We start from the raw sequence: 27162 nt of genomic DNA, 5'->3' as shown, positions 1-27162 counted from the left end.
AGCCCGCCCACGCCCACTCACTTTCTTTTAGAGTCTCTGATTGGCTTCTCGGCTTGCCCGTCAGCCCTCGGCCTCCCCTCCCCTCCATCAGTGTTAACACCTTCGCTCTCTGGCTGGCTCCGAGCCCTCCTCGGCACACGCCAGCCGCAGCCCGGTTTGGCAGAGAAAAGGCTCTCTGAATCCCAGCAAAGCAATCAATCGCTGCTGAGGTCTGTCTGTGCTTGAGTGAGCAGCGCGGAGCAGAGCGCTTACAGCCTCGGGCGCTATGGTAATAGGATGCCTGCGCAGCACTGTGTATATAAATTAGCTATTACTGGGTTGCATGTTAAAATCCCCCGTACATTTATACGACTGTGTGTGCATACAGGCCATCGCTGTCTCCCTCACTCCCTGCCTCCCTACTTCACACGCAGACACTTACGCACACGCAAAAGTAAAGTTTACGTTTTAAATAATGTTCGATTACTTTAATGCCGATTTAGACCCTTTAAACCTACGACGGCTTCAAATATAACAGAACGAAACCACGAACACGAACTCGCGGGAAGTCTGCACACACCTGTCCAAGCAGGTGCATCCCAAAGAAATGCAAGAGAAAAAACGTCTTTAAACGGGGTAACTGTTGTAATTTTGTTAATTTTTTTAAAGTAAGAAGCTCAAAGAAATGTTGTCCTAACATTTTATTATTGTTATTGTTATTATTTATTTATTTATCTTACCGCTGCGATAGGCTACATGGTCACAGTGAAATAAAGCTCATGTGGCACAATAAAGACACAAGCGAGTACTACGACATCTACTCACCATGACCATTCTTGTGACGGGCTGTCGGTGTCGGTGTTCTCGGTACTATAAAAGCCGGCGAAGTCAGGGAGGAGAGTCGGACAGAGGAGCAGCGGCTTGTTTTTTAAAGGGGATAAATGAACCGGGGTCGTGGTGTAGTGAGTCTACAGGAAAAAAAGGAATCCCCAAAACAAAACAGAAGCAAAACCGCGCGCGCGCCTGTGTGTGTGGAAGCCCCCGGAAGCCCTCGGCCAGCGCAAAAACACAAAAAGGCACTCCCCTTAAAACAAACACCGCGTCAAGAGGAAGGAAAGCAAAAGATTCGCGGCGAGCAAACACCGTCTACCTTTCCCCCAAAAGCCATTTACGGATTGTCCAGTCATCTCGCGCGTCTTCTCCCATTGGCTGCGGAGGTGAGGACGGGGCGGTGCGCTCGCGGATGAGAGCCTGGGAGGCAGGCTCTTGTGGTCCACGACGCGGGATGGCATTGAAGCATCGCGCGGGAAGACAGGTGCCAGGGAAGCTTTTTTAAGGTTTCGTGTTCGCATATATGCACTACTTCACTGTTGATAATTATGCGCGAGTTGCACGCTCTCTAACACGTGCACGGAGGAGTGTGTTAGTACGAGCGCGCCTGCAAGGTTATTTGCATGATTGCCGCAGTCGTCAAGCCATGTGTACACCTCTCCCCCTCCTCCTCAGAAGCCGTTCTTCTACAGTTATTTTACTGCAGCCTCATCAACCCCCCCACCCCCAAAAAACAAAAAAACTTCCAAATTACTCTTCTTAGAAAAAAAACCCCTACAAACTACAATCAAACTACAATCTAACCATTAAGCAGCAGGGCACACATCCCTGGTTTACTGTGTTGAAGAGCGAGCATATTTAATCAAAATGCTGCTATCATATCAAATTCATAATTACTGATACTGCCAATTACTTTGACAATTATGGTAATATTCATTACAGTTTAGTAATAATGAATATTAATGGGTGGGGGCAGCTAGCTTAAACTGTCTTTGTCAAGCCCCAAACCTGCCTCAGGTTGATTTTGTCCACCTGGCCTCTAACTCGGGCAGACAAGAAGAGGGAGCTCTTGCTTCCCTTTAACACAGTTACCTTGCAGGCAGAAATTCTTGGCTGAAGCTTCAAACCAGGCTACATACAAACACACACATACACACGAATGCGTACAATCAGAATGCAAATACGGAAACACATGTTGCTTGACACCCTACTATACCTCATCAGATCGGTAGAACACTGAGCTGCTGCAACTACGTGCGCCGCCATCTATTAGCACACATAATATATTCGCATGCACACATATTCTGGCTCCCGCTCTATAACACATTCAAACACCTTATGCTGTAGATGAACATAAAGCCTCATTTGATATCGCAGTGGCTATATCCTCGGGTTGCCAAGAGATCAAAACATCATCAGTTTCGCAGCACATTATCATATTGTTTTTCCTCGTGTTCTATGCAGCAATAAGAGGCTGTCAACTCTTAATCTCCTGCTGTTTTGTTTCAACTAGCCTTCAGCTATGCGAGGCCCAGCAAACCTAATGGAACTAGTGGACATCCATTAAGCTAAGAGAGGTATCTCCTCATCTTGCAGCTCAAAATATATCCTGATACAAGACTCCAGTATAATATACATATGTAATCTGAAAAGTTTGAAAGCAAATTGCTTTTATTGATTGTGTTTAGTATTAAAAAATGGTAATGGTTAGTTACAAGTCTCTAGCCACTGATTAAATACAACGTTTATTCGAAAAATAGTGGTAAGCAGTTGTTTAATCAACAAGGGACCTACAGTCCCACTGGACCACCTGGCACTACTTTTTGACATGTCAAAGCATTTGAGAATAACAGCACGGGTTATTATTTTCAGGTCTTAAAGCTAACCATCTACTGAAAATCACTTGAGTGTGAGTTTTTTGTGTCTGAAACTAAATTACAACCTCTGCAACACATGAAAGGGCCATATTCTACATATATAATCTACTGTAAAAACACAGGGGACGCACTATACACACAATAACTACCTTGACACCTGAAATAACACTATGTGTATTTATACAATTTTAAATTGGGATTTTCAACCATACACTCAAGTAGGTTGACAAATTAGCTCCCAAATGAACACAGTGGGGAAAAAAAAACACTGTTAAAAAAACAGGGGGAAAAAATGTGTTAGGACTGAACTAAAGCTTCCCAGTTTCTCTGCTTCTTCCCTAACGTCCACCTGTCTGTTTAGCTACAACTAGCTAGCTAACCAAGCCATGTGGCTGACATACTAATGAGAAACCTTACTACGCCTTCCATTAGGTCGGAGCAGTAGACATGCACGTGCACAAGGGGGAAAGATGGGCTGAACAAGCTCGCTATTGTTTCAGATAGAATAAAAAAATATGCTGGCACTTGCAGTCTGGAGATTTGTACTGATCACACGGTACATAACATAAGAGAGGCAGAGTAATGTAGAATGAAGCACAATGAAAATGGATTAAAATAGAAGTGCATCTCTGTCTCTCTTCCTTTGTGATGTGCTTTTTATCTTTTCTGCCACAGAGCAGAGAGAAGCAAAATTTGCAGCTGAATAGTACAGGCAACAAACCCTGCGTCTTCTATCCATCTTTTATCCTCCTGCGCTGACCTTTGAGTTTAATAAAGGCTTTGGGTAGGACCCAGGAAAAGACATTCTCCACCCAACAGCCTTTAATATTCTTGACCAAACTGTGTTTTTATTGTTGCATTTTAATTCCCTACTGTAAGGAGTAGAAAGTCAAATCTATGGCAGTGACTTGCATACAAATCACGCCTATTTTTTTTTTTTTTAATTTTGTCTATGTGTTTTGTCAACTTTTAACTGCCAGTGTGTAGAAGCAGTAAAATAAAGTGGGTGATAATTTTCTTATTTCATAATAGACAGTGTTTGGAGGTTGTTTTTCTCTCCACTGTAATATAAACCAAATAACCTTTTCTCTAAATGAGAATATGATTTGAAAGTGAAAATAGTCCCTCGCAGTTGTCTTGCTTTGTGTGTCATTTTGCTAGATTGCGCTACAGGACAATGATTTTAAAAGGCAATGAAAGTGACTACCAGCTATAAACACAATCTGTTCTTTCCCGTGCGCGGTGTTATGGAGTGCGTGCAGGTTCTGTACACAGACGCATATCAAAGACGGAGCCATGTTGCTGCCATACTTAAGGACATACACTGAGCATTATAATATTGTGCGTGGACAGATGGGGGGAGTGGTTAAGATACTCTATCAAGGGCATTCATGTTGAGATACTCTCCAGATTGTATATTACAGTACAGCTCATTATCTCGTGGATCTGGCCTGTCTTTATGTACAGTTTATGTCTAGCGCACATAAACTGCAGTGCAGCACTGGATAAATTTAAAAAAGCAATTAATGCTAATAACTAAACGGGCTACTCTTCTTAATTGCATTTTCATTTTGTCATACTTTGCACAAAAAGTGCCTAGTTTTGATTGGATGCATTATTTGGCCTTTTAGATGATGACTGATCGCTAAATCGTTTTTAAGCAGATAAATGATATTTCTTTCCTTTTGCAACATTTTGAAAGTTAAAAAGCTTTTGTGGCTATAACCCAGCAGGGCCAGCCACACTGTCAGCAATGTGAAGCCCCATCTCGCTTATTGGCTCTGGCTCTTATCCATAAACACACACAAAAAGGACAGCTGATTCTAGGCATACACAAAAATTTTATTCATGGAGCGTGTCACACTCTCACACAGTCTCTGTTGTACAGCTGGAGATGTAAGGCCTGCACCTCAGAAGTATTTTCATCCTGTGCTTCCAACCTGCTAATTCTGAAAGCAGAGAGCTGGCTAATTGTCATGAACTCTTCCTGCCCTCTCTTCAGCCCAGCTTCTCCTCCCTAAACCCCTCCTAGTCACAGACCTTAATGGATTAACTGCAGACTGCGTAGTTCCACTTACTCTTTTACTCATTCTGATTTTCCTGCACAAACTCAGGATGCTACATCTCTGCCACACCCAGAAGGATCTGTTTGTGTACGCGCAATGGGAGAGGTTTGCACAATTACACATACTAAAGCTGTGCTTACACATTATACTCTGGAAGCAGCCAACACCTAGCGTTCTGGTAACAAGTGCGAAAGAGCAGGTGAAGAATAGCGTACGCCGTATAGCAGGTTCGGTTTGAGTATGCAGTGTGCAGACAGTGATAATTGTGGGTGCTCTCGGTTTGAGTCTTGTTAACTGTCACACGCAGTGTTTCAACACCTGTCCTATGTTTCACTCTGCATAATAAGGCTTCTATTTAAAGGGAGAGAAGTGAAGATGCCAGTTGAGGTGTTACCTCAAAGTGCTGGAAGAAAATACCTTGATAATTAACAAGAGAAGGAAAACTTGTGTTTGGAAGGAAAAACTCGTCTTCCGACAGAAAACAGTACGAACCTGAATTATCGCAGTATGGCAAAACACAGTAATTGAGGACAAAACGGTATTTTAACAGACCCGTGGAGAATAATAAAATACTTATCAGGCCTTGTTAATTTCGGTTTAAAAACATCCCATAATTCACAGCAGTCGACGCAGTAAAACAGCCTAATACATTTAATAGCTCAGCGCACCCTCCTCGGTGTGCCGTGGTTCACTTAGGATCTTTTTGATTTGCCCTTGAAGGATAGATTTAGTTGCTCTATTGAAGTTCTGGCAGTAGAAGCATCTTGCTGTGCTACTCAGACTGATGACTGCCTCTTTCCTGGCAGGTGTCCACCCTCTGCCGGTAACAATCAACAAATGAGAATTACAGCCTTCAGCTTGCCTATCTCCAGTGACAAAATCAGCATCGCCGGGTCTAGCTGCCAGACAGCTATTAACACGATAACATGTCTGTTTCTGGACAACAATGGGCAGTTTGGACTCTGCTGACTTTTGTTGCTTGGTTTCATTTTTAAGACGAGAAGGTTTACTTTCATGAAGAAATCGTACACACTATTTGGCTGATGCTTGGTAAGTCACAGATGCGCGGTGTGCCTACATCATCAGTCAAATCACCTCTTTTCTTTCTCCTCAAAAGCAGGCCCCACTGGGCTACAGTGCTCTGGCAGTTTAGTAATGGATTACAGCAGCTGGACATAGTCCTACCACAAAACCCGTGTCTATAAGCAGGACAAACAGAATCAACACAATGGCATCTTATTTAAGTGACCAAGGGCACATGATGTTAAATTATTTTGGAAGAAAAGGGATAAATGTACAAGAGTACAAAGTGAACAAATATTACAAATCTCAAACCTGCTGTAAAAATCAAGCACTTATCCTGCGTTCCAATGTAACCAAATCGAAACGAGTTACAGCCCTGTGCTCTGAATGCCTTGTTTCTGATGTTGCTCGTGTAAATTTTCATTTTGAATGATCTTTTTCCTTGGAAAAACTAATGAGTAAATCCCACACTGGCCTGCCATTTACAAATCTGTTAACTCACGGTAACCTGAGACAGAAAGAGGATCCCTCGAATGGCGGATGTTAACTAAATGTACATCACATTAAAGGCTTTTTTTCCCCTTTTTGGTGAAATTGAGCTAATCTAGTTGGTGCTTTCCTCCTACATCCTCTTCTCTCCGTGTCACTGGGCATGATACGCAGTCAGCTTAACCCCTGCCTGTGTCACTCTCCCTCGTAGAAACTCCTTAGATCAGAAATGAATTCTTCACGCTGATCCCGGAACAAGGCTGTGCTGCATTTGTCACAGCCACTTTCTTCAACTTTAACTCAAAGCTGTTTGGTATGGCTGGAGCTTTGCAAGCTGCAGAGATGTGACAGGGGGCTGTTTGAAAGCGCTGTCTCTATCTGAGGGTGTGTGCTTGTTCAGCCACTATGTAAACTCTGCACTCTTACAGTCCTCGTTTGTTGTTTTAATTCAAAATCCCTGCTGTTTTTCTACTTCTTCTTTTTTCTAATGCGTGAAAATATCAGGAAATATATATAAATACACCAAATCTACACATGAATGCATATAAACCGAACCTATTAAGCCAGCACTGTGATCGCCCCTCCCTTTTATATGAAAGAGATGATGGTCATAATGGTCTTTGAGGTTGTAACGGAACACAAATGAGAGATGGCTTGTGTAGGTGCCCAGAAAGGCTTAGCTATGCATTTGCTGTTGAGTCTGGCATGTGTTCTGGCACCGAGAGTGTATTCTCAACAGGACTCTGGTGGATTAGTGTCCATTTGGACAACAGAGTGGTCCACAGCTTGGGGTGACATTCAACTTCAGCAGGCCAACAGCTCTCTCAGTAATCATAAAGTTTCCGCTAGCTGTAGATGTATAGATAATGTAAAGATCCGTATTTGCATATAGTTGAAGTAAAAGATGAGGGGCAATCATTAGGACGCCGAGCTGCACTCTTTCTGTTGATGTTGTGCTCTCTAGTATAAACTGTATGTGTAAAATGAAGCCGTAGTGTGGTGGGTCAGTGGATCATGGGGATTTATTGGTGGGCTCTGGGGCTGTGAGGATGGCAGCCCGTTTTGCGTTTGATCCTGGTCGGGGTACAGCCATGCTCACAGGGCGACCGCTGTGGTCCATCTGGTGGAGGCTTTAATCACAACTCCCCCCACTTACACACACACACACACACACCCTACAGCAACACAGAACGCGCAGTGTTTCCCACTTGAGGTTCTTTAATTGCCGCTGCTCACTCTACGAGCATTTTATGTACAATATTTACTTTTTGTCGTTTCTGCAGTCATCTTTCTGCAGAAACGAGTCCCCTTTTTTGTTAGAAACTCTGCGGTGTTTAAAACCTCATCAAAAACCCTACGCTATCAGATCCGCATAATTTACACCACTGTGGCTTTTGATAAGAAATAACCTTTCAGAAATTAGACACATCCACGGTCCTTCGTTGAGCTGGCCATCGGCACTGTGCACCAAAACATGCCCACGCCGCACAAATCCAGCTCTCCAAATGTCACTTCATGCTTAACCGCCCTTTCTCATGCTTGAAGAAAAGCGAGTGGGTAATGCACAAGAAAAACCCCACTGGATTTCAGTTTAAATGCCTACATGCTTAGAGACATGTTTCGGTTATTTTGCGTCGTTGTTGGAGCATTTAGCCGATTAAAGAGAAAAAAGTCATTAGAAGCAAACAGTCAAGAAATTATTTTCCCCTGTGAAAATACCAAGACGTTTTGTACAAAAGGCACCAGGCACATTCTGTAGTAAATCTTCGCTTTGTAACATTAAGTCAGGATAAATAAATGTAATTCTGCGAGAAAAGATGTTAAAAGAACGTTTTGAGAGAGCTGGTTTTCAAATGTAATAAGGTACAGATTATTAAAAAAGCAACACCTAATGTAAATATTTTAAAGTCCTGAAAGGAAAGCAACATATAAAATGTATGTTTCCAAAAAGATATAAATATTATATTACAAAAGATTTCTACAGGTTCTAGATAAATCCCCATGATGTTGACAGCATTTCTGCCACTGGTAAATAGTCTGTCCAGTAATATTACCGTCGCTTTCTAATTTTAGAAGGAAAATATTGTTCAATTTCTGGTCCCGAAAGCCGTTCCTGTCCAACGACTTGGCAACCCGCCCTGGTATTCGAGTTTCAGGATAGAGCAATGTGCACTGACTGGCAGCCAAGAGGTGGTGCAAATTCAAACAAGAGAATCGATCAAAAGCAACACTCAAAATTTAAATTCATACTGCCAAATGATCGGAGCCTCCTGAGTAGTAGAGATAACTTGTTGTAAGCCATCCTGCTGTTGAAATTTGGCATGCAAATTTATCACGGTGGCTCTGCTGACCCAAGTTATCAGCGAATATCCCAAATGAAGTAAATTTTGCAATAACATGCAAAAAAACCCAGATTTTATATTCCCCATATAACCCTTTATATCCGCCAGTATGTTTATTAGTAACTGTGATTTAATTGCATAATTTTCCCAGATAGCAATTACATTTATTTTGTAACTCTCTAACATCTACCCAGTTACTTCACAAATAATCATACATATTAAGATTATACAAGAAACACTGCATATGCTATGCTATTAGGGTACATTTATAATTAATGGAGGGTTTAGCAGATAAAGATGCTGCTGCTGTTAGTTGTTAGCCTTACCGCAGACAAAATATATTTGTAGGAGTTTTTTCAGTATAGCTGGATTTTGGTTGCATTTTATGCAAGCTAATCAACGGGGGAAACCCCCCCCATCATTTTTTATACATTAAGTCAAGCCAACATATGCTCCAACTGTTAGAAACCAGTGAGCTGCTTTAACGTCACCGGTCATTCTTCATCCAACGAATCGATAAAAACGTGTTGGCTTTGAAACCATCAATTTTGAGAGAGTAAAAAACAGTGTTGTTCATCAAAATGCCAGCATCTCAAACGCAGACAATCGCTCAAGTATCGGCACCATTTGTCAGCTCAGCATCAACAGGCGTCTGGCTGTCAACAATGAGGCCCATTTCCTCACATCGCCGATCTTAAAATGAGTTCTCACCTACAAAATGGGCAAAAAAAGAGACTATCTAATGTTCTTTTTGTAAAGGGGATTTTGTTTGCATTATAAATTTGTGTCTATTGTAAAGGAGAAGACTGAGCTTAAACCATCTGATGAGATTATCATCAGAGATGGAGGCAGCGCAGTAAAGGTCTTACACTGGCTAATGCGTCTTTTGTCAAGGTTTATAAGGTTGACATATCCGTAGTACATTGACTGTCAGTTTTATAATAAATTCACTAACCCTGAATAATTCAACACACACAGCATAAACTGCTTTTTAAATGGAGAAATATGTTGACCTAAAATTACATTTTAGCCTCTGCCTTGGACTTCACTTCTGAATAGCATCTGAAGAAAGTTTCTATTTTTACATATTTATTGTTTGCAAACAGCAAAACACGAAGAACTCGCAACATTCGGGAACACAATAGCTCTTTCTCTCCAGTCTTGCCTGTCGCATTATTCTTTCTGTATTTATCCTCTTAAGCCAAATGAAATAACAGCAGCTGGATGTGAAAACATTGTCCAAGAGAGGGAACAAATTTGTTTCTGAAATTAAATGTTATATATTGCCAGGCAAAAGGGCAGCCCTGGGATTTTTTTAAATATTTTTTTGGAATTAAGGAAGAAAACTGAACAGCAAGAAGTGAGATTATTTCATTCAGTGTGCTGAACTGCATAAATGTGGCCACAGACGTGACGTAAAATCCGCACTACAATTTACAAGCCCACTACGGAATTATAATCCCCTACAACGTAAACTGTGATAATTGTGATGACTATGACTAAGTTAATCCATGTATTAAAAGGCTTGTGAGTCAGTGTGGGAATAACAGCAGGTTCTGCTTTACTTTCTGGTGGTGGGTGTGACCTTTTTTGTTTACATTTGAATTAGAGGACTACACGCTTCGAAGATGTCTGATCTGAGCCCTACTACTGCCGTTACATAAGTGGAGTCACAGGTGACCTTTGGCTGGGCGTGGACACATGACACTGCAGCGGCCTATTGGTGGGGTACTCTATTGTTTGTGTTTAGTATACAGAGTGGATAAGCATGAAAAAAAGGTGACAGTCAATGACGGTATGCTGCACACATTAACAGGCTTTCGAATGTGCTATGCTGTACAAAATAAAAAAGACTCCAAGAGAGAAAAAAATACAGTAAGGAAAAAAGCAAACAAGAGAAAATACACGTGTGTGTGTGTGTGTGTGTGTGTGTGTGTGTGTGTGTGTGTGTGTGTGTGTGTGTGTGTGTGTGTGTGTGTGTGTGTGTGTGCATGAGCCTGCAGACACCTGCTCCATTCTGCAGTGATGGCTCCCAGCGGGACACAGGCTCAGCTGCTGATCACTAGGCCCTCCCTGCAGCACTGGTGGTCACTATACGTGCATACACACACAACAAATCTGAACCCTGCAGGCCCCCCTTGCATTGCCCCTCTCTGTGCTCCCCGTAACTGACACACCACATGTGCTCATATCAAGTGCAAACATGACATGATGCACACACACACACATGCGCGCACACACATATACGTGTAAGCTCTACAGTTTCTGTTCCTGCGATGTTGCGTGTAAATTCTCTAGCATATTTCCGTCATAATGTGCTTTAGCCCCCCCCCCCCCCCTTATAGCCCCCTATAGCTAAACAAGCTTGGCTAAAACAAGCACGGCTTCAAACCATATTATTGTGCTACAGTTATAAAGAGAATATTACTGGCCTTCTCGCTTTAGCACCTTTTTCCTTACACTTTTCATTCTCAGCTGCTTGGCAGATAAATTAATGGTTCAAAATATTATAAACCAGCAGCATTTGCTTTTGTCAGATCTCAATGTTAATTAACTGCCATCGTACTTGTTTCGCGATTATTTCGGTCGATTCTTGCTTTTGCACATATCTCCATCTCCGTTTCCCTTCCTGTGAACGTTGTTTTCCCTCTGTGGCGTCGCTCAGTCTGCTGCACCTGTTTGTGCCTCAGTGACAGCAGGGTTGTGGAGCACAAATGAACTAATTTCCTGGATACAGAGAACACTGCAATCAAGTAGAGGGGAAATGCAGTGAGCGGCAGATGGAAGAAGCTAATCATTGTTATGAAATAGAGATGACCTCTAACTATCTGCTGGCTGTTAATATACCGTGGCTACACACGTTTGCCAACAGCTATGGTAGCCCCCTTTCTCTTCTTTGTCCCTCTTTGCTTTTCGTTGCTGCGTTGTTGATGAACGGCTTTAGGCAGCTTCTTTTTTTTTTTTTTTTCAAATGTTGAAACATTAAAGATTGGAGTTGTCAAACAAAGCCTTGTGTCACATAGAGAACAGCAGCTGCCTGCAGTGGGTAATCAGTGGAGCTTTCTACAAATTAACAGCATTCAGCTCTGAAGCACGGTGCACTGCAGGTTTTTAGATGTGGGCTTTTGAAAATTAGATTCCAGTGACTGAAAAATTGAATCATTTACAATTAAGTTTTTCTACACGTTATCTACATTTTACCCCCTTTGCCCAAGGTGGTCAACCAGGTCATTCTAGTGCTGTAAACCGATGTGGTGGGTGTGCTTACTCCGGCGTAAGATTTGCATTTGAGCTTCATTAATTTTATGCTCCTCTGTCTGCTGCGTGTGTTCTAATAGATTCAGAATTTAATTTTTTGGATGCTCTCTTAAACACGTTGTCCTAGAGCTTAAAACGCGAGACGTAAGACTGTGAACATGCGCACACACAGGCAGAAACGTTTAGCACAAACACGCACGTGAATGCTCTAAACAAACTGAAGCTAAACAAGATATTTATCCATTTATCAAAGTAGTAATTTACACCAATAGAAGATCAATCCAGTGTCTTAATTTTAAATTGTAACAATATTAAACTGTTGGATTGATTAAATGACAAAGAATTTTGCTAAATAATGAATTTGCCTCTTTTTAAAAGGTAAAGCAATGTTTGGCTGCCGCTGCACAATTAAAAAGACAAAACAAATAAAAAAGCACCAAGGTAGAGGTTGCTGCTTTTGAGGCTCTACACACCAAAGCCACCAGAATCTTCCAGCACATTCATCTAATGTATGCAAATGATCTTGCTGTGCTTAATGAAGGCACCATTAATCACTTTAACGATGGTCTTTTTTAACCAGGGTAATCATGCGCAGGCATACACGCGCACGTTGTCAAACAAATACACAAGTGTATGCGCCTACCTAGGCGCTTGATCGCTCACACACAGACACACACACAGGGATGTGGCTCATTGCTAGAAACACACTGATGGCGAATGTGCAAAATGCCCAAAAAGAACCATTTTACTAGAAATGAAGCTATTTGTGATGAGGACCCGACTGTCACTCAGTTAATAATAAAAATGTGTTGAATTAAAAATTTTTTTTATGCTGTTTGTAAATTTTAATGCAATGTGCAATTAGTCATCTGCTCATCATGCTCCACCCTGCGACCGACTGGTTATTTCTTTAAAATTCCATCTAATAAGATGCTGATAACAGTCAAAAAATGTTTACATGTCAATCCCATTCACATAATAAACTGAAGTAATTAGTTCCGTTGGTTTCAGGAAAAAATTCATGGTCTGGCAGCTTTATGCAAAGAGCTGATAACACTGTTGTGAGTCTGAACGGGCAGTGGGAAACACATGCTTTGTGCTGTGTATAATAACTAAGCACTGGACAGATGTCTTTGAACTGGCGTAAGAATTCAAAGCAAAAAGGCAAAGTGGAAAAACAGTTTTGAAGCTCAGCTCCTTGCGGACGCATTTCAATGCTTATCCTCGCCGTGTATTTGCATACACTTGACGGAAACCCCTGGATACAGTCAGCAGCATGACAGTGGGTTATGATGGCTTCCGGGAGGCTCTGGGGTGTGGATCTGAGCCAGTTTGAAGGGGAGCCGAACCAATGAAGAGCCCACAGCAGATTAGACACCCACAGCTTCATGTCGCTTTAATGCGGCGAGTCAGGGATTTTCTTACAGCTCTTTTGCCTAAACGCTCAGGGTTTTCTCATGCCCCTTTTTCTCTCTCGTTCCCGTTCCCCTGAAGTAATCGTTTCTATGTAAATTGCAGAGTAATGTTGACTCCGGCGCAAAATATCCTGACTATTTACAGTCTCTCTGCCTCCGCTTGCTAACGTGGCTTTCTCAGACATTAACTGAAATCTAACTGATTTGACCGGTCTTCTAAAATCACACACGGGCTCCTCAGGGTGTTCAAATGCATTCGTTGAATGTCGAGGTTGTCGTAAAAAGTCTGGAATTTTAACAGCTGCGCTTGTGGCCCTCTTTTTAATTTACTACACATCAATTAATTCATCGTCAGGCAGTAAGCAGATAAATGAATATTTTAGATTCCTAACAACATTGACAAAATTCAACAAACAGGAAATATATTACACTCACAAATGCACACATGCACGCACACACAAACACCTCAAATTCCCTTGATAACAGTCTGACTGGCAGAGGCTAAAGACAGAGTAGGCGTCCATAATTGAACAAACATAACAATGTAAATATTTACTAATACTATCCATTGGGGATACAGGCAGAATTCCACAATTGATTTGCTCTCTTTCTGCCCTTTTGTTCTTTTCCTCAACACACACACACCCACAATTATCACACACACTTACTACTACCACTACCATCGCTTCTCCCTGATTCACTTCTTGTTCCTATGCCATCATTCATTAAAAGGATGGAGATAAATATTGGTCTGTCTATCCTCTTACCAGGGGTGACCTGTAGCCCATCTGGGCTGGCGATGACAGGAGATCCCTGGGAAATAGCGGCGAGTGCGTCTCAGGGACGGAGCCCACGCCACTGGCTGCTAGTCCCGAGAGCTGCCCGTACCTCGCCATCATCTTGAGATGCTGCTCACAGAACACACACACTCATACAGAGACACGGGAGGAGAAGGGAGGACAGAGACAGAAACAGGGGGGGGGGGATAAAAAAGAGAGAGAGAGAATAGGTGTGAGAGAAAGGGAAGGAGAGCAGATAACAGCAGGTAGGAAGGACGATGGTAAAGGACAGAAGAGGGAGTGTGGGGGGTGGGGGACATGAAGAAAGAGGGAGGCAGAGGGGCATTACAGAACCCTTTGCTTTCACACAAATGCACGTGTGAGCATACGCACAGCCATACGCACTCGCGCTAACAGACATACCGTAGGCGCACATGAAGGCACACAAGCAATTTTAGCCCCAGGTGGACAATTTCACAAGCAAGCCTATGTTTGATGGGTTTAAAGGCTACCTTAGTTTTGTTACAATAGGAGGATATAAAGTCTAGACACTGGCTCGCCATTTATTATTACAAGGCGGGATGAGTGAGGGTGAGAAGCGTTGCGGTCCCCTTTTCTGCACCAAGCATCGTGCTGGGAAATATAATAAACAGCTGCTGTTATCAATCATCCCCTCTGTCTTCTAGCTACGAGCATATAGAAGTGTAAAGACTCGCGCACACACACTGACATACGATAACACACATGACAGAATGGTTGGCAGCAGACACACACAGGTGAGGTGCGGAGGGAATAAGCAAATCCAAATGTCTTTACCTCATTGCTCAACAAAGCAGCGTTGAGTGTTCGGCTTATTTCGAACATGTTCAGATTCGGTGCTTTTTTTTTTTCGTTCTGTCCTTTTATTTTCAGATTTTCTTCAGTTTTTTTGTTGTTGTTGTTGTTGTTGTTTTTGCTCCTACCTCCTCTTTTTTTTTCTACAGTTGGGAGTCAGTCCCAGGAACACAAAAAAAGAAAGAAAGAAAAAAATCAAATCAATTTAAAAAGAGGGGGATAAAAAAATCCTCTTTAATTTTCTGATTCTGGAGTTGTGATATTTCAGTCCTCTAGTTTTTGTCTCTTTCTCCCCTGTCTGCTGATGCACTTCTGCTCGTTGTGGCTGTAGTGGTGGCGTTTGTGCCCAGGGTCTCCGCACACGTCTAAGCAGTCAATATGCTGTCTTTTAAAATCTCCCCAGAGTCAGCACATTAAAACAAGCAGTCAGGCAGTCGGTGGGTCGGTGGGTCGGGCTGGCGGGCTGGCTGGCTCCCTTATCTGTCCCCCGCACACTGGCTCACACAATACGCTCCGATCCTCACACTGCTCACTAACAGATTAGCCTGTCCCAAAACATTGCACTTAGTTTAAACTCCCCTCCCTTTTTTCTCTCTCTCTCTCTTTCTCGCTCTCTCTGTGTATCGCTCCCTCTGGCTCTCTCCTATGCTCTCGCTCTATCTCTCTCACTCCATCTCTCTCTCATCCCCCATTGCTCATGCACTGAGGCAGCTACAGTTCTCCGTGCTACCACAAGGTGGGAAGACTGTTCTAGCAGCAGCGACACCATCGCCGCCACATCCCTTCCTCTCCGTGCCACTCCTATCTTTCCTTTCATATTATCCTCTTCTCTCCTCTTTTTGGGTGTGTCTATAACACACAGATGCAGATTGTAAAGGAACATTTATACTTAGACTGGCTCTCGCTTCATCGTCAGATCGAACATTCAACCGGCATTAACTAATATTCTAGGAAGTGCGAAAACTCATATTGTTTGGGTCTAATTATGATGTAGATTACATTTGAAAAAGGGCTATCAAGGCTTTCCGGAAAGAAGGAAGCATTTAGTGCTTTCTTTCATGTGGCTAAAAAATAAAGTAATGGAATGTAGTCAAATCTGCACCTTCTGAGGAGGAACCACAAGGGAGTGGAAATTAAGGGTACCTCTTATTAATATCTACCAGCGATGGAAAAAGTGAGGGTTGAGCAGATGCAAGCCTCAAGGTCAGGCAGTTGTCCTTTTCCTCAGCAGGGTGTGGCACAGAGATGACGAAGCAGCTAGTCACAGACATGGCAGGAGATCCGAACTATGGAAGAGAAAAGCAAAATAAATAAATATTAAGGGGATGTGAGCCAAGAATATGAGTCACTAGATCCTTGAACTCAGTCAACAATACATAAAAAAAATACCACACCTGCATCTGATGTGGTAAACATGCAATTTGTGCTTATTTCTGAGAAACTAACAGAAAAAAAAGTAGCTTATGAGGGTGACGGTTTTAAAGTAAATGGGCTCGTCGTCGTCTGCGCTAATCAAATCTTAGCTTCATGAGTGTGGCACAGCATTTATTCCCAGTGCTTTAAATGTGCTTTTTGCTGTCTTGGATCAGAGCAGGGAGAGCGGCCAGTTAATAGCAGCCTATTGACACTGAACCATCTGTTTAGGTGGATGCTGTCCAGCACAGTGGAGAGAGGGAGGAACAGACAGAGAAAGTGTCAGATAAAGGGAGAGGAGTGGGTGATGATGAATGGATGATAGAAGGGGTAATGGTAAGGTGTAAAGCAGTGTGTTAGCAAATTGCTACTTTTAACCGATGTTTATGTCAACAGGGGAGGGAAATATATGTAGAGAGACTCACACTCACATCAAGGATGCGGCACATAATATTGTTTACATGTTTTAAATTAGCACATTTTCCTTTTCTTTAAAAGAAAATTGCTCGCTGTAGCAAGTTAAGTGATGGTGTCATTAACAGCATTACTATGTTATGGCACTGTTGCGCCGTCTTGGCTCCAATTCCACTTATTTTATTTATTTTTTCCTTAGAAAAGGACTGCTAGCCGCATCCCTGTTCCGTAAAGCCGCGGTCTCTGGGGACGGCTGGTCCGGCACAGCCCTGGGGGGAGCTGTCAGTTGAATCATTCAGAGTGAGAGCTGATTCCTCAGTCAGCTGCCTCTCAAGGCTTCCTCTCTGACCCAGCCTCACTCCCCTGAGCCCCCTGATTGCTGTCACCATAGTGATTCTCTATGTACTGCCGGATGGTCTCTACTTCCCTACTAAGCCCTCCGCACCCGGCCTCACACAACTGCCCATCTCCAACTCTGAGCCTCTTGTGCCCTGTGTTTTTTATTTTTGCATGACTTGTTTCTTCATCGATGATGGACTATATGCGTGGATGTCCTCAGCTGGCTGGAGTAAAAAGGATTTCCCTGTAGTTGCTGGAATACAAATGTAGAAAAACACAGATTTCGTCCTCTTGAATACACATATGCCGGGATAAAAAAAAAAAACCTCACAGAAATTCTTTGTGTCAGTGTTTTTTTTGTGGCACAAAGCTACAAATGCTGACTCATTTGATCAGTTTGCGATTCAGAAGAAAGACTATCTTTCTGAAAGAATGAAAAAATATATTTTTTGTATATTTTTTCCACTGATTTAAATGATGAGGTGTGTAATCCAGTCACTACCAAGCCACACTAACCATGACAGGACTGTCTACATGTGAAGCACGATCGTATGTTCAGAGGGGTCAAATATATTTTTATAGGCGTGTGAAAATACACTGTCATGAGAGATAATTAAAATTTGAGAGTCAACATGTGTGGAACCTCTCTTTTGTGTTATTCTGGTTTCGGTGATCCACTGAGCAGACACCAGTAAGTAGAAGTAAAGCACACATGCAACTTGGGGAGAAAGAAAGATTTCAACTTCTTCAGGCATTTTTTAAGAGGACACACTATTGTTGAATGTAAAGCTTTAAAAGAAGAGGAAAGCCATAAAAAGATTTCATGCACCTTTTCGTTCTCCTGTAATATCGCTAATGTGCATAGGCATTTAAATGATAAAACAAGTTTTATGTCCTGTCCTAACTTTCACTGCAGGATACCATTATTTCACAGGTACTGTTATAATGTCAGGTAAGTTTTTGGAATAAAATTTTGTCTTTCACAAACTGATGTGAGTTTCAGCCATGAGATGTAGTTACACCGAGTATCCATAGCCAGGATCTTATGGAACATCCGAACACTCCCATGCAGCCTCTCTATTTGATAAGAGCTGAGAAACAAGGGAACATGTAGCGTGTCTAATTCATTCTTCTCATGCTCCATAATTTAATTTCAATCTCTCTCTTGAAAATGAATGATTGTACCACCGTACAGCTCTTTAATTGGCATAGTGTTAAAGGAATGACATGGCATGGCGGACAGCTATTCAATTTTCAATTTTAACAAAATATTACACAGGAGCCCAGTATTCTCTTCCTGTCATCTGAGAAATAATCAGTCCGACCTATCTACTCAGTGGCCTGTTGATGCTCGACATCAAATACAGATCACACATGCACATGGGGAAAAAAAACCCATTGCCCTCTCTCTTGTCTTATTCATTTAGTCCTGTTACACAAAGCTTATAACCTGAAAATTTGCAGCAGCCTGTATGCTCTTGCTCCAGGAGTTGTGCCGCTGCTCATTTGATGTACTTAATCAGGTGCAGCCTTTGTAATGGGAAAGGAATAGGGCCAGGCTTGATTGGCCTTGATGACATCTCTGCTCCAATTGTCTAGAAAATCTCCAGCTTTAATCAATCTGCAGGATAATTCAGAATCTCTGGCTGCTGCTTGCATTGATTGGCTTTTTCTCTGAAAATACCTTCAAAATGAGGTTTATTTCAGGTATGACTGCAATAAAACTGAGGAGGGTGCAGTATACAGATTACTATTTAATTTGCAATGGGAGTCTTGTCTAGTTTACTGATTCCTGTAGAATGTAAATGTCGCCAGTGTACATTGTTGGTGTACTTGTATGGCTTGTGCATGGGGCAACACCACAGGGCTTTGCAGTGGGTGATAAAAACTGCCAAATTCTAACCATCTATTGGCATCCAGCTAGGAAGCATCAGTGAACAGCTTAACGGACACTTTAGAAAGAATACTCACTACAGCCATAGCCTGTACATCATCCTGAAAAGCAGGACAAACTTATCCAGTGCCATGAATCCAACATAAAACTAGGTTTTTAAAAAATATTTATTTATTTATTCTTTTGAATGTATATTTGTGTGTGTGTGTGTGTGTGTGTGTGTGTGTGTGTGTGTGTGTGTGTGTGTGTTAGAAGAAGAATTACAAGATATCAAATCTTGAACCATAAAGGTTTTCCACCATTTTATTTAATTACTCTTAGCCTTGATGTTAATTCAGTATACGTTTGAAATGCATGTGTAATAAGAAGGAAGGCTTACTCCCGAAGTTTTCCAGGGACTTCGACCTTCTGGGTGACACCAGTTGTGTCTTATTTACACTCCTCTGGCTCCTCTTAAACTTTAGAGTTCAGTTTAAGATATTAGTGACCACTTTCAGAGCTCCTCATGGTCAGATGCCTCCCTAGATTAGTAAACTACTTCATCCAAACTTCATATAGTAGATCAGCTGATTAATACTTGTTGGCTATACCTAGATCCAGGTGCTGGAGATTGTGCTTTTCATGGTGTGCTTCCAAGTTCCAATGGATTTAAGATCGGTCGACCCTGCTGATAACTTTAAAAAGAAGCTTTGGACCCACCTGTGCATGTTTGGTTTTATCCATGTATTTTAGTTTATATTGTAAAACACTTTGCGTATACAGTCCTTCTCAAGAACAAAAGTCACAAACTTCACTTCCTTTCTTACTAACTTGAAATTCTGTGAGTGACCTTTTCAGAGTTGCAGTTTTTTGTTTGTCCTGAACCAACCATGCTTTGATAAATCACAGCTTACTTTCAATATTTAATATTTAATATTTAATGATTTTTGTAACCACTAAACAAACATAATCAAACACCGGGTTTATTACTTACTCATTGCCCGGGAGAACCGATTTCTTGGGTGTCTTCTGTGCAGCGGCTCCCTGATGAAGGTTGCAGCGCCTCTCCTGCTTCCTTTTGCTCCGTTGCCGTGGTAACTCCCAGAGAGCGTCGGCTGCTTTGTAGCAGATGGAGAGGAAGATGGAGGAGAACACTGTTAGCGATGTCGACGCTGGTGTGTAAATATGAGCTTTAACACGGCAACCTGTTCATTGCTATACAAACAGAGGGACGCGCGTGATAGCCCGTTATCTCACAATAATATGCGCGCGTGACTGGCTCGCTAGGTCTCTTTTTATGGACGCTAACGTTAAGCGTGTTAACCTCCTAGCTAGCAGGTGCAAAAATGTAAACACAGTCCTGTCACCAGCAAGCGTGAGCTAGCTGTGCTGCTGTTGACTTTATTCAACCATATTATGAGCTACATGTGCGTTTAGGTAATTGCTGCCATGACAAAGTTAACCGCTGCATAGTCGAGCAGACTGTTTGTTAAATTGTGTTAGCTAGCTTTGTTACTCAGACTGCAGTGAGCTGGTGTGGAGCTAATTAGCTTTCCGTTGTATCTGAAGTTTTCTCTTGGTGATTAAAACCGGTGTTTGTCTCTTATCCTTCTAAATGAAAGCTACCGTAAATGAGCAGTTCTTAACAAATGGTACACGCCACTGTAATGGGGGGAGGATTAAACAAACAAAACGCACATTTAAACCAATAATAATATTTGTTGTGGCAGGGGTTTTATCATGTTTATCATAGTTCACTTATGCTTTTTTTTAAAGATTTTATCTTATTAATTACCATCTTTGGACTCCACAGTTGTGAAAAAAACCTCTTTGCCACCTTCCTGATTATTGTTGTTTGCATATTTGTACAAAACGCAGCTTTATTTATTGTTTTAATTTTAAAGATCTAAACTAAATATACTACTATTTTAGTAACGAGCAACGGCGTAAGAAATGGAAATGAGTTACGGTATTAACTTATTAAAAGTCCAGTTGTACTTCACTTGTTCAAGGAAAAGTAACCATGTGTTGAAATTGTCTGTTGAAATGAACAGCCTAATTACCACTTAGTGCTAATTACTAATACCAATAAAATATATAAAATCAACACTTCTTATACTGTTGATGTTGTGGCGCTTCACATTTAACAACAACATTATGTGAATTAGTTATCCCTATCCTTATATCTTGTATTTTTTATAGACTTGGTGTGTGTGTCTCCTTTTTCATTCTAATAAAAGTCAACATGACAACAACATAAGAAAGGGAACCATTTCTTTTTTCTATTGGAGTAAATACCTGTCCTTACTTTAATAACAACAACTGTATTATATTATATGAAATTTTCATATACACCTGGGAACTAAGGGTTTACACAGTGGTCGGAGACTCCTTTGAGTAAAGTTAAACTCTACATTTGTTCTTTAGGCCGTGAAGCTGGGGGAGAGGATGCCTTGGTGGGCAACGTAAACAAGCTGATGGTGAGCCCACCAGGATACTCAGGAACTCCACGAAAAGGACATCTGGTTTTTGATGCATGCTTTGAAAGTGGTGAGTAACTGCAAAACACAATATTTAACCTTTAGACATAATTACAGGGTGCACACTTGGATGGAAAAGCAAGACTTTCTCATGCTGGCTGACACTTTTTTTAAGCAGATTTGTTTAGCAGAAAAGTCAGATAATTGATAATTGTTAGATCAGATGCTGTACTGACAGCTACCCACATCCTGCAAGCACAGTGACCAAATCACAACAATCCCTTCTTCTCCATGCAACCCAGGTTCCCAGTGAAGGGTGGGTATATATGCTGACATTTGAAAAAAATCTATTGTTAGATAACACAGGCTATCTAACACAGGTCTTATGTACTGTCATAAGACCTGTGTTGAAGCCGAATATTATTGGTTGTCACTGCTGCCCTAGCACACTGACTGTAGTTACCCAAAAGCAATCAGTGGGTCAGCTTTAGCTAGATGCTGTTTGAACATTTGTACAATTCTTTTGTTATGTGATCTTAATATTTGTAGTTTAAAACAATTTTAAATCTGACATGCCTCTGTCCATTGTTAGCTAGCATCTTGTATATTTGCCCTCGCTTTGTATTTCCATGGCTGAATCTAAATTTTTTAAACAATAATTTAAAAAAACTCGATAGACAAAGTGGCAACCTATGACATCTGTTATTTATGTTCCTGGGCTGGAGCGTGGTTGTGGTCAGAATACAGTATTTGCTACCTTTTTAATTGAGCTTGCAAGTTTTAACAAAAAAGTTTGTGTTTGTTACATCACCTAGATTGTCTGCAATGTGGCTTTGCTCCCTTAGTGTCTCCATGTGTGTGTCAGCGAGAGCATAAACTAAACCTGCGATCTCTACATCATCCTGTCTGTTATCTTCCATTTCGTTTGTCTGAAATTGTTTTCTAAAACTTTTTATCCATACACAGGGTCCTCACAGTTCAGAAATTTTTTGTTGTTGTTGTTGTGAAAGTGGATGAGATGCTGGTACTATTGATCCCTGAAATCTTTTCACAGTAAACTGGGCAACAACCCTGTTGCACTCTGTTTTTTTCCCCCTGCCTTGTTTTTCCTTATCTAGCAGTTGAGAATCAATTTGATTTGCGTGTTTGACTGCAATCTCCTGATGAAGCTGTGATTTCTGCTTGCCCTAGCACTAATTTGGAAGACTTAAAGAAGTTCCAAGATGCAATAATAACTACAGACTCGTGTTGTTAACAGTAGTAAGTGTTACCTTAATTTTATGGGAGACAGTCACATTTTTAGTTTTTACCGAGGCTGCATTAAAGCAGCATATTCAGCACAGCAGTCTCTTTGTTTAAGCAGTCAAACACACCACAGAGCTTTAGACACAAAAGATGCTCCACTTTTAATTTTTTTTTCAGAAGTTGCTGGCGTTTCCCTTTTTATACACAACTACTATGTATGCACATTATATTGCATTTAGCTGCATTTTTATTTCATTTTCTAAATTGAACCCACATATTTGAACAATCTGGTCATTGCTGACAGAGGCATGACCAGAGAGCACAGAATGTAAAAACAGATCTCTGGACACCATCCGCACCATTAATAGGGACAAGTCCTCATTCTTACACTTTTATATAAAAGTTTCTGGGATTTTAAAATATTTACTAGGCAAAAATAGTAGTTAGCCCAGGAATTTTAAAATAGAGGCCGTTGTGCTGTTACATTCTAGATAACGTGTATAGCTCATGCTTAAATGTGGATATATATGCACGTAGTATGTAGGCTTGTAAAAAATATAGTGCTGTTGTTCAAACATTTACTCATTCTCTATATACACGATAAAATACAAATGTTTTACAATGCACATTTTGCGGAATACTTCATTGGCTCTTGTTCAAATTTGATTATTCGTTCAAACCTCTGCCCACACAGGACCGAACCATTTATATATTGCGTTACATCCACAAGAGGGCAAACCGATACCTGGACAGACATACTTATAAAGGCATATCAACTTAAAGATCTCTCTTAAAAGATTTACATTCCAACACATCACAAAACTAAACTAAACAAATTAATTAGGTTGTATTTAATAGGGATTTGACAACCTATTCGAGCTCTGCTGTGAAAAGCGTGGAACAATAATGATCTTTTCCCTAGCATGAAATGGAAAGTAACAAACCACCAGGGAGCTGCAGGAAGCTTTTATCAGTATATTATTTTCTCTGAATCTGAGGTAGTTAACGAACTCTCTGCTATGATTACCGCAGGAATATTGTTTATTATTTTGGGTCTTAATTGACTCATGTTGGGCCAAAACGCCATTAAATTTAGCGTTTTTTAAGATTCTTGTTTTTTAGACACAAGATACAACTGCTTAGTTAGCTAACGTATGCTAATGTACCTGCTGTTATCATTTACTGTGAATTGCAAATATAAAAAGAAGGTAAAAAAGTTGGTATAACAAAAACCCAACAAATCATAAAAACATAATAGACAAATGTTAAATTTAACTCTGTTTACCTTTAGTTGCTTAACTGATATTGGTTCATTGGTTCAAATCATTTTCATTTTCTTCTTGTGTCAACAGCGATGTATCTGAAGTCTGAAGCTGGACTTAGGAGCACGCCATGTAGTTTTTTCTGACATTGACTCACACATGGTACAGCTATGTGGTATTGTGGTGGTACTGTGATAGCAGTCTGTTTGCTTCCCCTCAGCAGTGTCGCATTTGTTGTGGAGGAAATCCAGCTAGGTATTTTGTGTAGGTCAGAAGAAAGATAGCCACTTGTAGTGTTGATTATTTTCCACAATTAATTTTCATTGTTTGATTGAAAAAAAAAATCAATTATATAATTGAATTGAGGCTGCTGTACGCATAAAGTAAGATGAAGTTAAATATGCTCCAGATTCCTTTGTTAATGGCCTTGCTTTCTGCTAGTGGAGTGGCATTAAAACGAAAATGAAGAACTGCATGTTTTCAGCACCGACAAGGTCGGCTGGTTAGACCCACAAGCAGGCTAACACTCAAGCACCAAGTAGGCAGAATAAATCAGGGAACCAGCAGGCTCTCTTTGGGACTGAATCGCTGTGTGGAGATTAGGTTTAGATGGTGCTCAGATTTCATATTTCCACAGATAAGCCCATTTTGGTTTCTGCAGACTCAGATGAGCTTTAACTTCTCCCTGTTTACTTTCTGTTGTCTGACTTTGGTGTCAGTGTCAGTGTTGTTCTCCAGTGCTGATTCTCTGATGCACTTTTTCAACAACCTGGAGGTCAGTGGATTACTACTAACAATTAAGTTGGGTTAGGCTTATTCACAAGAGGAAAGACAATCTTTTATAGACATATAGTGGGATAGATAAACCTTATCAGACTCATATGTGAAGGAAAGTACAAATGTGTAGTAGTAGAGGGTTATATTAAATGGTAAATGGTAAATGGCCTGTATTTATATAGCGCTTTACTAGTCCCTAAGGACCCCAAAGCGCTTTACATATCCAGTCATCCACCCATTCACACACACATTCACACACTGGTGTGAATATTAGGAGGATTTTTCTGCAATATCAGTGTGGTAATTGCCCTTTTTATAAATTTGCCTTTTTTTCCCCCAGATGACATGGCCAGAGGAGCTCAGACATTGATTAATGGGTGCTGAGCTCCCTCACAGGGATCAGCTAACATATACATGTCTGTGGCTCCGGATTTATCTCCTGAATGATTTATGGAATTGATATTAATCTCTTTCCAGTAAATGCATTACTAAAGTTAGAATATGGAATAAATTGATATTTGCCAGATATTCTCAAATTAATGCCCTGTTGCTGTTTCATTTAAACACTACTGGTTTTAACAGCATTGCTTTAAAGTTCCACTTCACAGTTTGTAATTTTGCTTTTTACAGAATTCTTTACATGTGCTTATTTTTCTACAAGTTATACTCCATCTGAAATCTATGTATTTGTCTACAATAGCACTTCTTGCTGTTCATATGTTTGTTGTCATCATTTACCATAGTAAAAATAAATGTGCTGCAAACAAAGTACCACTCTCTTTACTAAAGATAATATTACTTCTTAATTCTAAATTCTTAATTAAAATTTAACAAAATAAAAAGCAGAAATTTTGGCATTTTCTTAATTTATTTTTGTTTGTTTAACTTGTTCTGAGTTTCCTGAGGACAAAATTAAACATGAGGTAAGAAATACAAATGGAAATTTCTATAAATTTATCAGAGGAAGAGTTCTCTTTGCCCCTCTCTTAATCAGATAAATAATACTAACACTAATTACCCAGAATTACCCTAAGTTACTTTGTTTTTTAATGTATTTTTATTAAGTGGAAACTTGCATTGGGAGAAGTTCTTATTTATAATATTTCTGAACATAAGACTGCACAGATTAACTTTAAAAAAACAATCCTTGGATAAAAATGTAAATGTTGTGGTAAAGAAAGTACATGCAGTTAAATTGTGAAAGAGCAAAATTTGTTCCCTCATTCTTTAATTGTATTAAAGATGTTGAACAGCAGCACAAGTGTAGGTTCATCTAACCTGAGAATACCTGCCATATTGTGTTTACAGTAAATGTTGTACCTCTGCTCAAACTTTATAAGACAGGTTGCATAAGTCAAGAATGTAAAATGAGCTTCTGGTTTCATATATTCAGTCTGATATTTGTGATACGAGTGAGGGAGAGGAAATTGGAGACAAATATGTAAGCTCCTGCCACACATGTTCATTTCTCAAGGCAATTGAATGGGCCTTTTATGACAGTCTGTGTCTGTTTTACTTCTCTCAGACTAGATTGAATAGTCAGTATTTCAAGCACATGTTTTCATGTGAAAATGATGCATACCTATAGGAAGGATCTTTGCCCGACTCCTGATGCTATCTGCATCCCGTGTACATTTCCATAAAGCACAGCTTTTATTTTCTCGTCTTCATATAGCATAGAATAAAATCTAATTGGTTTATTAAAACAGACACTGGTTATGTAAGCTGTTTGCCAAAGGTATAAAACCTAATTTACATTTAGATGAGGCTTAATTCACTTTGTTGTCTGTGCTGTGCTGATCAAGTCAGTGATGGCCTACAGATTTACATACAGTGTGTCTCAGTCAACAGGCCCTTTGACACAGAGTCATTATAAACCATTAAATGCCTTTTACTGTACTATGCCTAAAAAATGAGCATGACAGTTCTCTCAGTGTTTGGTACAGTACAACTTGAACACTGTGGCTATTTTCATTCTCACTGGTTTTGTTGAACATTTTGGATTGTATAATTTGCCCAGTGTTATTAACACCCATGTAAACTTAGAGTTTTACTTACTGAGATCTTTTTTTTATGTAGTACAGTAGGAAATAGAAGATTTTGCTAATCTGTAAACATTTAAGCTCTGGCCTATTGTTGTGTATTGTGTCAAATGGCAGAGATTCGTGAAAGTGATAAAAGAAGTCTAATTGTTTTTAGAGTGAAATCCAAATGACATTCTTATCTTGTCTTGTCACACGCTCCAACTGTTGACATTTTTAGCCCAAAAATTCTTTTGTGAATGTATCCTCACAATGTCGCTGACTAAAGAGCCATCTGTCTGTACAAAGAACGACACTGACAGCGCAGGCCTATTGTTTTACTGCACCTCTGGACCATGCACCAGATATAATTAAGCACTCATTGATTAGACCGACCGCTCTCTGCTGACAATGGCTTGCATGATCAAAGAAATTCCCCAGCGGT

At 40.6% G+C, this 27162-nt stretch overlaps 2 protein-coding genes across 3 annotated transcripts in view; one reads left to right on the top strand and one right to left on the bottom strand.

The window, feature by feature from the left end:
* elavl4 (ELAV like neuron-specific RNA binding protein 4) overlaps positions 1 to 14923 on the bottom strand; it is a 70410-nt gene extending 55487 nt beyond the window's left edge. The window contains exons 1-2 of the mRNA XM_085349017.1: positions 14876 to 14923; positions 14048 to 14188 (exon numbers count right to left, since the gene is read on the bottom strand). Of these exons, the coding sequence (XP_085205143.1) occupies positions 14048 to 14188; positions 14876 to 14923 (189 nt within the window). The remainder of the gene's footprint in view (positions 1 to 14047; positions 14189 to 14875) is intronic.
* A 5138-nt stretch (positions 14924 to 20061) lies between these two features.
* Positions 20062 to 27162, top strand: part of agbl4 (AGBL carboxypeptidase 4) — a 348823-nt gene continuing 341722 nt past the window's right edge. The window contains exons 1-2 of one of the 2 annotated variants that reach the window (XM_085349015.1): positions 20062 to 20107; positions 21360 to 21482. In XM_085349015.1, coding sequence (XP_085205141.1) covers positions 20062 to 20107; positions 21360 to 21482 — 169 coding nt within the window. The remainder of the gene's footprint in view (positions 20108 to 21359; positions 21483 to 27162) is intronic. The other variant, XM_085349016.1, reaches the window with a different exon arrangement.

The sequence above is a fragment of the Diplotaxodon limnothrissa genome, linkage group LG23, assembly GCF_057381915.1.
Source record: "Diplotaxodon limnothrissa isolate DT_005_m linkage group LG23, D_limnothrissa_male_GT1.1, whole genome shotgun sequence".
In the NCBI taxonomy this organism is placed as follows: Eukaryota; Metazoa; Chordata; class Actinopteri; order Cichliformes; family Cichlidae; genus Diplotaxodon; species Diplotaxodon limnothrissa.
This window is presented reverse-complemented; position numbering and strand designations above follow the sequence as displayed.